General features: G+C 33.7%; 1 protein-coding gene across 2 annotated transcripts; it reads left to right on the top strand.

Moving 5' to 3' along the window:
- Window positions 1-1,074: 1,074 nt before the first annotated feature.
- On the top strand, window positions 1,075-7,047 carry LOC140432060 (uncharacterized). 2 transcript variants are annotated; one of them, XM_072519907.1, is made up of 2 exons: window positions 1,075-2,399; window positions 3,121-7,047. In XM_072519907.1, exon 2 carries the CDS (start codon window positions 4,189-4,191, stop codon window positions 5,431-5,433), a length of 1,245 nt encoding a protein of 414 aa, XP_072376008.1. In that variant the 5' UTR covers window positions 1,075-2,399; window positions 3,121-4,188; the 3' UTR covers window positions 5,434-7,047. Both variants share the same exon structure in this region, with proteins under 2 accessions (XP_072376008.1, XP_072376009.1).
- Window positions 7,048-14,816: the final 7,769 nt, after the last annotated feature.

Here is a 14,816-nt window from a genome sequence, read left to right on the forward strand (position 1 = left end):
CCTCAGTATTTAGAGATTGTTTTACATAAGATAACATGCTGTTATAGTTCAGATTAGAGAGTGATCATTTGTATCAGTCCAGGCCAAATTGGACACTGCACTCTTATATTATTTTTCATGGGTCAATCCATACGAAGTGGTCCAATATAAATTAAGTTGGTTGCTTGACTATTTTTTATTTTTCTACCAATTAAACTTCAGTTCATAGAGTATATAAAATTGCATTAATTTTATTTTTAAAAAAGTTATTTTGCAGATGCCGGCCGTTTTTGTTTCATCATGTTGATCATTTTCACGAAAAACATGACTTTATTCTTTAGCCAATATTTTCACTTAGATTTGTCCTACAACAATAGATCAAAACCCAAACTGTTTCTAAAAGTATGCTCTAAAAAAAGGTTCATAGCATTATTTAATTACAAACTACCCTTAAGACCTTAAATGGATCTCAAAGTTTGAAAAGGTAAACTGATAAAATTCTGTTTTCAGCATTTTTTTTAACTACATAAGGCAAGCTGATAATGGTTTGTAATTTTTTTCTGCAAAGGACATACATACATACTTTAAATAAAAAAAGTTTGAGCTTTAAGACTTAAGTCAATTTTTTCAAAAAAAAATCTCAAAAATGTAATTTTTTGAAAAATTTCAAAGTTTTAGCCCTTATATGTCTGATGGACAAGCATGTAAAAATTTGAAATTTGGCTGAATGTTAGTTCCTAATGAGAAGAATAAGGGGTAAAAATTTGAAGTTGTAGACTTAAGGCATATAGGAGTTACAGGCCTGAGAAAATGGCAAAAAATAATTAATTTGAGCGTTTTGCAGTAGAGTAATTAAAATTCAAATAAACGGTCTAATAAAATAAAAATTAATGTATTTTCACCGAATTTCACAATAAATACAAATTTATACTACATTATAGAAATATTAACCTTCATTTAGAATTTTGACAGTTTAGAAGTTGGGATATTTCAACGCATAACTCTTGAGATATGTTATGATTGCGCCAGTTGCTGTTTTTAGTTCTGAGGGTGTGATTTTCTTCAAGCTTTTATAAAAAGGCACCCAAGCTTTATCATGAGCACTTAACTTAAATGATGTGCTGTGTCCAGAAGGTTGAAAAAAGTGCACATATAAGTCATGATGTTCAATGCTGACAGTTTTTATTACCCCTAGCCACCACTTTCCATCATACACACATGCTACTACATCATTTTCACTTAGGGAAACGGAGATAGCACTTGTTGTGAAAAATTCTAAATATTTAGTTGCCTGGGATGTTTTAAAACATTTGACTTTATTTTCTGAGATTGGTACAATTCGATGAAAAGAACACGTGCTAGGAATTTTCAAACAAGTTTTAAATCTCTCTTCAAGTTGTGATTCATGTTGTAGAATTTCTTCACTTTCAACATAATAATACTGAATACTTACCTTTTAAATTCTGTGAACAGAAATCAAACATATCTTTTGCAGTTAAAATTTGATTCTTACAAGTTGATTGTAAACTGGTTTTAGTAACTTTTCTTTTTGTTGTGCCGCCGATACCATCGCATGCGTTTTTCCCGTGGGCTGTTGCAAAAAAGTACCATTCCGCCTGTAGACCAAAATCTTGCTCATGATGACAGATATTCAGGAATTTTTTTTATTTTTATATTAGCTGTTGGCACCATCAGTAAAATAAATTACTCTTTTAACAGCTGGAGCTTGACATAGCGATAATATTATTATTTACAAACTAATCTCGATGCGACCGTTACAAACTGTAGCAATGCACTGATGACTGATGCGTTCGCAGATATCGATAACGTGGCCATCGCGCGACGGCATAGTCGAGTGAATTTGTTGACTTGCCTGGTTCTTTTCCCGTTTCACTTGACCATTGATTATAAACCACACCCTAGATAGCTCACCTCGTGGTAACCGAAAGACGTATCAACAACTAGATGGCGCCATTCGAAAACCGTATCGAGATTTCTCATTCTCTCTATGACTTGCGAGGAGATAGGAGTAGTGTCAGGGCCGAACTTACCCTATAGGTGTATTATCTGTGATTAGTGTTGTGAGAAGTTATAGCGGAATTTTATCAAAAAAAGGATTTTAAATAAAATGGCCTCTCTAACGCATACGTGTGTTTACGCGGAATGTTTTGAAAGAAACGATGGAACAAATAATAATATATCTTTCTTTAAATTTCCCCTGAAAGACTTAGAGCGCACAAAAATTTGGCAAAGAAATTGCGGGAATATTGATATTTTATTGATGGATATCAGTGACCTGAAACAGAGGGTAATTTGCCAGCATCATTTTGCAGTGGAACATATTTACCAAAGTGGCCAAAGAAGATTATTAAGGAAAAATGCAGTTCCTCTAAAATTTATACAGTTAGCAACTGATTTAGGTGAGTACTCAACTTTGGAAATATTTTTATGTTTGCCTAATGCGCTTTGTCAATGAGAATAATACTGTTAAAATATATTTTATATAAAATCAGTTGATATTGAGTGATTTATATATTTTTTATACAATTAAATCAAAAGAGATTTTTTTAATATGAATGCGTTGTTAGTATCATCACTGGCTCGACAACCCTTTTTGGGTCCTGGCCATCTCAGCTTCGGTCTTCCTCTTGTTCTTTTTCCTACTGGCATCTGTTTGAATATTTTGTTTGGTATTTCGCCTTCTTCCATTCTTTCTACATGTCCTATCCAATGCAGCCGTCATATTTCCTTATCTCTACACATCGTTGTTCTCGGTTTGAAGTCCTTTCTGCTTTTGTTTAGTCTCTGATAAAATTTTGTTGTCTCTGTTGATTTACTTAGTTCTTGTAGTTCTTTGTTCATATATTTTCTCTTTTTTCTTCGGTGAATTTTCTTTTTTTCTTTGCGTAGTCGTTGATATTCTTCCTCCTCTTGTCGGGTTTTGTGCCCCTGTTGCATCAGTAAATATGCTCTGTTTTTTTTTGTCTGTTTTGATCTGACATTTTTCGTCAAACCAGTCATTCGTTCTTGTTCTTCTTTCTCTACCTTCTCTGCGTTGTTAGTATCACTCCAGAAATAATGGAGATGCTTGTTTTGCTTTAATTAAAATTACACATACATTTCAATGATTACCTATTTTAGGTGATACCCCACCAGTATGCTCTACATACGTTTATTGCGGTACGAAACGTAAAAGATCTACAAGTGGCGATTGTATGGTTAGATCAACTCCATCGCCTAAGAGATCAAGTAGTAGTCTCAGTGATATTTCCAGTTTTGAAATTAATTTGCCCACAAAACTTGAAACTGAATTGACGGAGAATGTAAAAAAATTGGAGTATCAAGTAAATGTTTTAAAGAAGAAGTGCCGTCAGAAGAACAGTCAGCGTTGTAGAAGAACAACAAAAAACAGAAAATCAGCAACCAAATTCATGTTACAGGTACTGTTATTAGAAAATAAAAGCAAATACGTGCACACTTTTGTTAATATGCAGTTTTCACACAAAACTCGTTCACAATGGAGTCACAATGAAAAGGATTTAGCTCTGGCTATTTATTATAAGTCTCCTAGTTGTTACAAATTTTTAATTAGATCTCTTAACTTTGTATTACCTTCAGTAAAAACAATTCAAACTTGGTTGCGTGTCATAAAATTAAGAACTGGTTTAAACACTTCCTTAATTGACAAGTTGAAGAAAAAAGCAGAGACAATGGATGAGTGGGAAAAAATTTGTGTGTTAATGTTTGATGAAATTTCTTTGAAAAAACAATTGGAGTACAATAAATTAGATGACATTATAGAAGGGTTTCAAGATTTAGGTGCTTTAGGAAGAACAAACAAACTTGCCAACATAGGTCTGGTTTTCATGATGCGCGGCTTGCTACATAACTGGAAGATTCCTATTTGTTATTTTGTTACAGGTGGTCCAATACATAGCGACAACTTAAAAAACATTGTAGTTGAAGTTGTTTTAAAATTACAAAATATTGGGTATATACCAAAAGTGTTAGTGTGTGATCAAACATCTAATAATAGAAATAGGAAATCAGAGGATTTTCACTGTATTTGATACACCCCACTTATTAAAAAGTCTAAGAAATAATTTTCTTAACAAAAAGTTGACGTTTTTTGCCGATTCTAAACAAATATCGTGGCAAGATATTGAATACACATACAATATCGATAGAACCAATGTGAGAGCACGATGCATGGTGAAAATAACAGACGTTCATATAAACCCTAATAATTTTCAAAAAATGCGTGTAAAATTAGCAGCACAAATTTTTTCCAACTCAGTTGCCTCAGCAATATCAACAGCTATAGCTGTAGGGCAGTTACACACTAAAACGGCTCCTCATACTGCTGAATTTTTGAAAATTATAAATAATATTTTTAATGGTCTTAACAGCAAATATTGTAGTGATAGTAATCCAAACAGAAAGCCAATGTCAACTTTAAGCAAGTCAACTCAAAACTTAAAAGCAGGTTTAGAATATTTTAAAAAAATTAAAGTTTTTGAAAATCAGAAAGAGAGAAATAATATTCACTGTCTACATGGCTTTCAGTGGACAATTTTGTCAGTTTTATGTTTGTGGGAGGAACTTCAAAAATATAATGTGTCATATCTTTTAACATCTTTTCTGAACCAAGATCCTCTAGAAAATTTTTTCTGGATTGTCCGCAATAGGGGTGGTTACAATCCAACACCTAGTGTTAGTCAGTTAAGAATTGCCATTAAGCATAACACAAATATTAAACTAAAAATTGCTTTAGACAATGGAAATTGTGAAATAGCACAAACTGATAATTTAGATTTAACCCACGAAGTAACCAGCTTCGAAATGTCTGACAAGTCCATTGAAACCCAAACAGTTCATGTAGAAAAATCTTTAGACAAGCAAAAGGAAAATAATGACAACCAAATTTTAAGCACGGCAAATTCCAGCAAATCTAGCATAACAAATTTAGAAACGTGTGCTGTTACATATGTCGCTGGTTATATTTACTATAAGATTATAAAGAATTTGAATTGTATTAAATGCCAGGAAGATTTGCTAAAAGACAATAAAATTCTATTACAGAAACACGAACTAATGTTACTTTTCAGAGATTATGGCGCAAACGAAGAAATAAAGTTTCTTCAGAGGCCATCATATTTGTTTGTTACTATTACTACAATATTGTTAGAAAAGTTTGACGAGGCTTTTGATTTATTTAAAGTAGATAATACAGTTTTTGAAAAAATTGAAACCTATGTGACTAAGCATATTTTATTAACTACTAATTGGCTTGAAAGCTGTGAAGACCATAAAAGGAAAATTATAAAATTCTTGGTAAAAATCAAACTTTTAAAAACTTGTCAGTGGTATAACGTTAATGAAAGTAAACAAAAAACTAAAAGGGAAAAGATTCACAGAAAATTACTTATTTTCGATAAAAGTAAAGGTAAATAAACTTCAAAATGTAAAAATTTGACAAATAAACATCAAAAAATTCAACAGACTGACAGCCACAAAAGTAAACAAACCAGAAACATCACAAATTGTACTTAAAATAAATATGAAAACGTCTTTTTTGTAACTATATCTTTGATACATGTAAATCTAAACTATATCGATGTACTGAGTCTAGGGCGTTCATAAAAATAACATGTGTTTTTACTTAATTATAGCTGATTTTTCTTTAGTTTTATGCGTGGAAGAGAATGATGCTAGATTAAAAGTATGTGTTTTATCTACAATAAGATAGTAACAAGATATAATATAAGATATTAACAAGTATTTTATAATATCAGTATATCTTAAAACCTTGGAATCATATGGAAAACTTTTTTATTCAGTTTAGGGAAAAATGTATTATTGATAAAAACTTGCATGTCCTAAAACTCAAAATGAAAGAATCAGATGTCAAATATTATGAGTCGTATACCAAGTTTGTTAAAGAATATTAATTCTTCTCAAGAGTAATATACCTTTATTTTTATAGCACTTTCATATAAATATGAACGTGGTTTTTAATTGTTCTCGACTTTTAATAATAAATTGTTTCGATATTGTCAATAATGAAAGTACTTCTTGAGAACAAGAAATAATAAATATTTTTTTTCCTAAAATTTTATTTTACAATCTTAGTTTGAAAAGAATTGACATTCAAATATATTTATTTACTTTGTTTTGAAATATGAACTAATTAGTGATGCTTTAAACTTTCTAATCCTGTCCGTTTATCAGCTTTTACCTATTGTTCCTAGGCAGATGGCCCTCAGCTATTTATATGTTGGAAATTCCCTGTCATTTAATCAAGATAAGCACTTGCATTATTCATTTTTAACGTTGGTATTTTGTGGTATTTTGTCAAAGTTAAAATTGCATTTGGTACTCAATACTACTTGCTTTTAAAACCTCGATGACGTAATTCCAGATAGTCCTCAGAAAATTTTTAAATGTAAAAAGTATTCGATCGAACAGTAAATCATATTTATTTTAGTTTACCTCTATACAATTTCTTATTTTGTACAGAATATAATTGACTTCTATATTGCCATTTCTAGATAAATTGTCAATTTCTTATAGTACAATGTTACTATCAGAACAAAATTTATATCCTCTTCTTCTTGTCGAAGTTCCTTCTCCTATCGAAGGTTGGCCATCACCACAGCTATCCGTACTTTATTAACGGCTGCTCTGAAAAGATCTATTGAGCTGCAACTATATCACTCTCTTAAGTTTTTCAGCCAGGAAATTCTTCTTCTACCTATGGATCTTTTACCCTTAATTTTACCTTGTATTATGAGCCTAATATCTCATATTTCGCACCTTCGGTAATGTGACCTAAATATTCCAGCTTTCTTGTGTTGATGTTCTTTATCACCTCGCAATCCTTTTGTAACATTGTAACCTTCTTAACACTTTTGCATTTGTAACTCGTTAGATCCGTTAGATCTCGTTAAATCGTGAATAGACTAAATCTGGAAATAAATTCTGTATATTAGCTTGAAATATTTTAATTTGCATCAATTCTCGAAATTAATTTGTTTGAAAAGTTACAAAAAAGTAATTTACATCAGATGTAATTTATCACTGCTAATTGTATTATGTATTTTATATTTTGTTATTTTTTTTTTGTAGTGTATTGATAAATAAATAATTTTTAGAAAACCTCTACTGTTTTCATTAATCAATTTTTAGCGTTTTTTCTGAAGTAAAATCGGAATTCAATAATATAGATTACAAGCACGTTAAAATTATTTGTGAAAATGCTGAATGCCATCCTTATATTGTCATCTATTGCACTAGACAATGGCCGGAGCAGGTAACTCAAATTTATTTTTCAATCTTGGCAAAGATTTGAATTAATGTCGCCACCATACAGTCTGGTAGTACTTAGGCGTGAGGGGCAAAGAGGTGTAAGTGGGCGGAGTTTAACACTGAATTCGTTTTTACGTTAGAGTGAGGTATCTATGTGTGATTTATAATCAATAACTTGACTTACCTGCTTTTTTTCCCTTATATCAAAACTTTGGCTCTGTATATCTTGTGAGTTACTTGTATTTTTCCAAGTTTCGGACTTTTGAAAGATACATATGTTCACTGTGTACCGAATACAGCCGATAACTCAATATTGAAAAAAATTGACTTACCTGGTTTTTTCCCCTGGCCCTTCAAATACAAAACTATCATTAATATGATAATTTTGCTGCATGTCAATGATTAAATGATAAATTGCTAGAATATCTATCATTACAAACTGGCAACGATGTTGTTGGTTTATCGCATTCACAGTTCGGAGAATTTACTGCCTACAAATTTGATTCTCAAGTTTTTTTTTTATAGTCATTTACCTTTTTAAATTCTGTTTAATGGAAAATTTTTGTGCATGAAAATGATTGTATCTGCTACACCCTGTTCTGGAATCTGTATGTATAATAATTTTTAAGATCGGTAGTGGGAGAAATAAGGAAACAAATATATGTTTAATATATTTATTGTCATACGTATACAAATTTGTTATCAGCTTCTGTAACAAAAAAAAAAAATCTTCATTCTGATATCTACGTTTTTGGTATCAGTAGAGCTTTGGAGTTTATTACAATTGGACCAAATACACAAATAATAGGTAAATATTAAAAGTTTTCTGTTAAAATTTAAGATATATGTTGTAGAGAAATCAAATTAATACTGAACTTAGACTTGGTATGGTGTGCGGATGGATACTAAGAGTGGAGTGGAAGTAACAAGTTTAAGCTCCCAAAATCCATACATCAGTGCCTAGGAGTGCCTCGGTAGAGATACACTTAAGGTAATAGTTTGCATTATTTCTGACAAACAAACTGCAATAAAGGCTCTGAAGTCCATAAGGAAAGCTGAAAAGTTGTCAAAACAAGGACAAAGCAATATACTGTGCAAACTGATGTATTCAAAACCCATTTCTTGGCTAACCAGAACTCTCGTAAAAAAAATTATTCCGTGACTAGTAATACAATCAATTGCTGGTCATATTCGCCAGGACTATTGATATTACTGAGTTTAATTAGATTAGGCTCTAGTACACAGACCCTAAATAGCCTACGCGACCTCACATAGTCTACAATAGCTTACCATATATTTTTGTTTTACTCTTACACAAAATAAAAACGCTGCTTTCTAGGCGACTTTGTTTTTCTTCTCTTTCCTTCATTAGAAATTATCAATTGCTTCTATCGATCGTAAATTAATGTGAATTTCGACGAACATTGAAGTTTATTACTTCTTTGAGTAGTTGGTCTCTGTTTTAGTCCCACAAATATTTTCATGATGTAGATTGTAAGTGTGGAAGGAAAAGAATAGGCAATAGTCGAGCATTTTACAAATCAGTGTCAAACGAAAAGAAAGACTTCAGACCTAGATGCGTGTCTGTACTCAGAAAAAATGATGAATTAATAATAAATGAAAAAGAACTGCTCCAAACATGGCAAGAATATTTCAAGACTTTACTAAACATACATCAAGAGGAAGAACATGGAGAAAATATATATTTTGTGGTGGACCTACCAGTAGAGGACCCCAAAATAGATGAAACATTGCAAGCAAATTGAAGAACGGGAAAGCTCCAGGCTCTGACAATATACTTGCTGAATTCCTTAAGTACGGAGGAGAAACTCTACATAGACAAATACACAAACCAATAACACTTATATGGAACGAAGAGAAAATACCAACAAAATGGCACGAAAGTGTAATAATCCCCATCCATAAACAGGGAGACAAAACCAAGTGCTCTAATTATAGAGGCATCTCCCTACTTCATACGGCATATAAAATCTTATCAAACATCCTATTAAGTAGACTGACACCGTTTGTAGAAAATTTCATGTAGGAATACCAAGCCGGTTTCAGAAAACTTAGATCGACCATAGATCAGATCTTAACTCTTAAGACAGCTGCTTGAAAAAGTATGGGAATTCAATAGAACTATCCATTATCTCTTCATAGATTTTCGGCAAGCGTACGACAGCATTAAAAGGGACCAGATGTGGAATGCAATGGCAGAACTTTCAGTTCCAAAAAAACTTATCCAGCTTGTTAAGTTATGTGTGAATAGCTGTAGATCCAGAGTACGGATAGGTAACAAACTCTCAGAATCTTTCGAAATAAGCAGTGGCCTGAAACAAGGAGATGCGCTGTCACCTCTCTTCTTTAATATCATCCTGGAGAAAGTAGTAAGAGCAGCACACCTTAAAACATAATTACTGACAGTAAATGGACCAAATTACTACTAGCATACGCAGATGACATTGACATTGTTGGAAACACTGTCACCAATGTGAAGGAGAATTTTAATAAATTGGAGGTAGAGGCAAAGAAAACTGGTTTAAGGGTAAACGAAGAGAAAACCAAATACATGTGCATCAACAGACAAAAGAAACGAGATAGAATAGGGCAAAATGTGACAATAGACCCATATAACTTTGAAAGAGTGGGGAGTTTTAAATATCTCGGAGCAACAATCACTGCAGATAACGATATTGCGGAAGAGATTAAAGGAAGAATTCAGGCAGCAAACAGATGTATGTACAGCCTCCACAATACTATTAAATCTAAAAGCCTAACACCAACATCAAGGATTAGAATATATAAAACGGTGATTAGACCGGTGCTCATATATGGGTGTGAGACGTGGACCCTGACCAAATAAACTGAAAGAAAACTTAGATGTTTTGAGAGGAAAATCCACAGAAGAACTTTGGGCCTTATCACGACATTAATAGCAACCAATACCGCATGAGAACAAATGCTGAGGTCAAGCAGATGTATAGAGCGAGCGATATAGTCCAAGAGATTAAATCCCAACGTCTTAGATGGGCTGGCCATGTCCATAGACTCACTAATAACCGCCTTGCCAAATTAATATGGGAGGAAGTCCCCACAGGAAGAAGACCCTTAGGACGTCCACGAATGCGATGGAGAGACAATATATGGTCTAAGAACTAAGGGGCTGCCCACTGACCCAACTATTACGGACGACCGTTCAAGATGGAAGCAAGTTGTGCAGTCAGCCAAAACCTACCCTGGGTTGTAGTGCTACTAGAAGAAGAAGATTGTAAGTGGTAACTTTGATTCCTTTGAAGTATTTCTGATTGTTTAATTTTATGTAAGTACTTCTATATACTCACTGCTTTATAAGATATATTTATTTATCCATTGCCCAGGTCTGCAGTCAAAAAACTGTTTTAATAATAATTTAGAAAATTGTTAGGGCATCAGGTTTTTTCACAAGATATGAATGCAGATTTAGTCCCTATTTCCTTGTCTAAGTTATGAAATCTTGCACTTAGAGTTCTGAAACACACGGAATATCGTATTCTGTAGCTATAGAAACTGCAAATATCATCACAGATACGGAGATACATCACAGTTGGTATTATAATTTTGCCTCACGAAAGTACAGAAATTTACTTGACTAATTTTGTTTTATCTGTGGCGAATATACGATATTAAAGCAACAACTCGATGTAACATATTGAGAAGAATGTGCGTTTTTCATACTTTAGACTAAAACTGGGTTAAGACAAAGTTTGGGCTCCTAATAAAGTCTTCATAAGTCAACTTTGGTTAAAGGGTAAAAAGAAAAGTTTCCGCTTTGGGGTTATGGTACGGCAAGAGCAAACGAAAAAGAAAAAAACGTGATGTGCTATGGCGAGAGGGAATTCATTTTTGGATTCAACGATTCACAAACCATAGAAATCATTTCAGTATTTCTTTAAACAATTTAATAATAACAATTTTTCTAATGCACCATAGTAAATACAGCTACAATTCTAAGTCGTTACCTGTCTGAAGTTTAGTATTTTAATCTATTTCTTTCAACAATTTATGAAACAAATAATTGCTTTTGCATTATACCTCATATGTAAATGGTACTCACTGTAAATGGTACAATTTATACAAAAAAGTAATTGGTCTTTTTACATGTTGTTTATTGGTTTTACATTGCTAATGATATGTAACTTCTACTTTTTTGTCACACTTCTATACATTTAATCTACAACGTTGTTTTCTAGGTATACTACAGCAAATCAGAGTATAAATTTAGTCAAAAATTTTTCCATATGGGTGTCCACAAACAACACCTATAAAAAGTAGCTAACAGAGCTGGAATTCTTAAGATAGGACACTTACATTAACTTGTCTGTGGCAAATATTGGGCAACTGCATTGGTCTGCAGGCTAAACTAAGTGAGGGTAGCCAGATATGGCGAAAATTCCACCGAGCGATTGCCGGTATAAGCAATCCCACACTTACTGGCCAACGGCTTCGGGCGGATGAGTTGGTAAGTGGAAGGGCACTCTTTTGTCCTAGTGCTAAGAAATTGGCACCAAAGGCGAATGAATCAAGTAAATGGTCAACGGCATAAGGATGCAGAAGGCAAGGAGAAACCACTGCATTAAAGATCCAATTGGATATCTCTAGTACAATTATCATGGCAATGAGTACTAAAGGAAAAAAAGAAACTGATCATGGGAATCGGAGCCCAAGATCCGGCAGGGGAGGAACAGACAAGGACTCCCAGGTCGTTAACCGGCGAAACCCTTGTCAAACTTCGAAACAAGACAAACTAAAATTATCAAAAACAAAAATAGGTACGTGGAACGTCAAAAGCATGTATCAACCTGGTAAAATGCATAACATCCTTCAGGAAATGGGAAGACTGAATATAAATATATTAGGAGTAAGCGAAACATGGTGGCCTAACTCAGGATATCTTTCAACAAAAACTGGTACCTTATATTATTCGGGAAACACTGATAACCAACATAGACGTGGAGTAGCAATTATTGTCGATACAGAGGTCAACAAGTCAATAGAGGGCTTTGTCCCAATCTCAGAAAGAGTGATGCTACTACAAATAAGGACATCACACACAAAACTAAATCTGATCCAGGTATATGCGCCAACGGCGGATGCAACAGAAGATGAAGTAGAAATATTCTACCAACAAATTGAAGATGCACTGAAAATGACAAAGAACAGGGAAATCAAGGTAGTTATGGGCGATTTCAATGCAAAAGTCGGCAAAGGAAGAGCTGGAACAGTAATGGGAGACCAAGGACTAGGGGAACGTAACGATAGAGGCGATCGTCTAATACAATTCTGCCAAGAACAAAGTCTAATAATCACAAACACGTTCTTTAAATTACCAATGAGACGGTTATATACATGGCGCTCACCAGCAGATAAACCGGAAAAAGTTGTAAGAAACCAAATCGACTATATAATGATTAAAGAGAGATATCGTAACACCATCAAATCAGTTAAAACATATCCAGGAGCAGATGTCGCATCAGACCATAACCCACTAATCGCTAATGTCACGCTTAAGCTTAAACGTACAAGAAAACCACAAAGAACTCCAAAATTAGATGTTAGAAAACTGAAAGAAGTTGATATAAAAATCAAACTTCAACAGAAAATATACGAAAACATTGATAAATTAGATACTAACCCTTACGAGATAAACGAACAATGGGAAACACTAAAAAACTGCCTCCTCGCTCCATGCAAAGAGATATTAAAAGAACCGACACGAAAGAAAGACAATTGGATGACCGACGAGATACTCGGCATGATGGAACAACGAAGACAAGCCAAGAACAAAGACAGTCACAATTACAAAATCATTAACAACGAAATCAGAAAAAAGATAAGAGAGACAAAACAAACTTACTATGAGGAAAAATGTAAAGAGATAGAGGATCTTCAGAACAAATACGACCTATTCAACATACATAAAAAGGTTAAAGAAATGGCAGGACTGCAAAAAAGAAACCACAATACAACTCTTTTAGATAAAAACGGAAATACTATGATAACGACTGACGAAAAACTAAAACGATGGGAAGAGTATATGGAAGAGCTCTTCGACGACGAAAGAGGAAACCCACAAGACTTTTCTTTTGAGGACAGAGAAACAAGTGCAGAAATTACAAAGGAAGAAATATTGTATGCACTAAAGAACACCAGAAACGGAAAAAGCCCGGGGCCAGATCAACTGCCTATTGATATCCTTAAAATAATAGAAAATGAGTACATTGATGTCCTCTTAAAGCTTTTTAATAAAATTTATCAATCGGGTGACATACCCAACGAATGGTTGACCTCAACATTCATTTTTCTCCCAAAAAAGAAAAATGCTAGAGAATGCACTGACCACCGTACCATAAGCCTGATGTCTCACACACTTAAATTGTTTTTAAAGATCATTCATAAACGCATCTACAAAACACTTGATATGGATATTGAAGAAACTCAATTTGGATTCCGTAATGGCGTAGGTACCCGTGAAGCTCTATTTGCATTCAACGTACTAATCCAGAGATGCTTGGATGTGAACCAAGATATGTACGTCTGTTTCATAGACTACAACAAAGCTTTCGACAAAGTCCGCCACAAAGAGCTAATGGACATCCTCAAAGCAAAACAAATACAACACAATGACCTTCGAATTATAACAAATCTATATTATAAACAGCAGGCACACGTACGCATTAATGAACACACATCAGAAGAGTTCGAAGTTAAAAGAGGAGTGCGACAGGGGTGTGTACTGTCACCACTACTATTCAATGCATACTCTGAAGAAATTATGAAAAGAGCTCTTGAGGGAGAAACAGCAAGAATCAAGGTCAATGGAACACCAATTAACAACATTAGATATGCGGACGATACTATCATAATAACAGACAACCTCCGAGACCTCCAAAAGTTAATGAACAAGATAGTTGAGTATGGAGAGGAATATGGATTATCAATAAACACCAAGAAAACCAAATTTATGAGGATATCAAAAACCCAAAATAATGGTGAAAGCCTGACAATTAACGGTAGTGCTTTAGAACAAGTTAAAAACTACCACTATCTTGGCACAATAATTAATCACACAAACGATTACTCCAAAGAAATCAAAGTTCGAATAGAGAAAGCACGTACAAACTTCAATAAAATGAGAAAGGTACTTTGTGCAAGAGAACTAAAATTGGACTTGAGAGTTAGGCTGGCAAGGTGCTATATTTTCTCGACTCTGCTTTATGGGATAGAAGCATGGACACTTAACGCGTTGACTGCTAAAAAGTTGGAAGCATTTGAAATGTGGGTGTATAGAAGAATCCTAAAGATATCATGGACCGAGCATGTAACAAACAACGAAGTCATGAGAAGAATCAACAAAAGAATGGAAGTATTGGAAACCATCAAGACACGAAAGCTGCAATACCTGGGGCATGTTATGCGTAATGAGAGATACAACCTACTTCAATTGATTATACAAGGGAAAATCCAGGGCAAGAGAAGTGTAGGAAGAA

The sequence above is a fragment of the Diabrotica undecimpunctata genome, unplaced genomic scaffold (genome assembly GCF_040954645.1).
Source record: "Diabrotica undecimpunctata isolate CICGRU unplaced genomic scaffold, icDiaUnde3 ctg00002699.1, whole genome shotgun sequence".
Classification (NCBI taxonomy): domain Eukaryota; kingdom Metazoa; phylum Arthropoda; class Insecta; order Coleoptera; family Chrysomelidae; genus Diabrotica; species Diabrotica undecimpunctata.

Bases quoted from the DNA above. Each gene is read 5' to 3' on its own strand.
- LOC140432060 (XM_072519907.1), top strand. From the start codon at position 4,189: ATGGTGAAAATAACAGACGTTCATATAAACCCTAATAATTTTCAAAAA.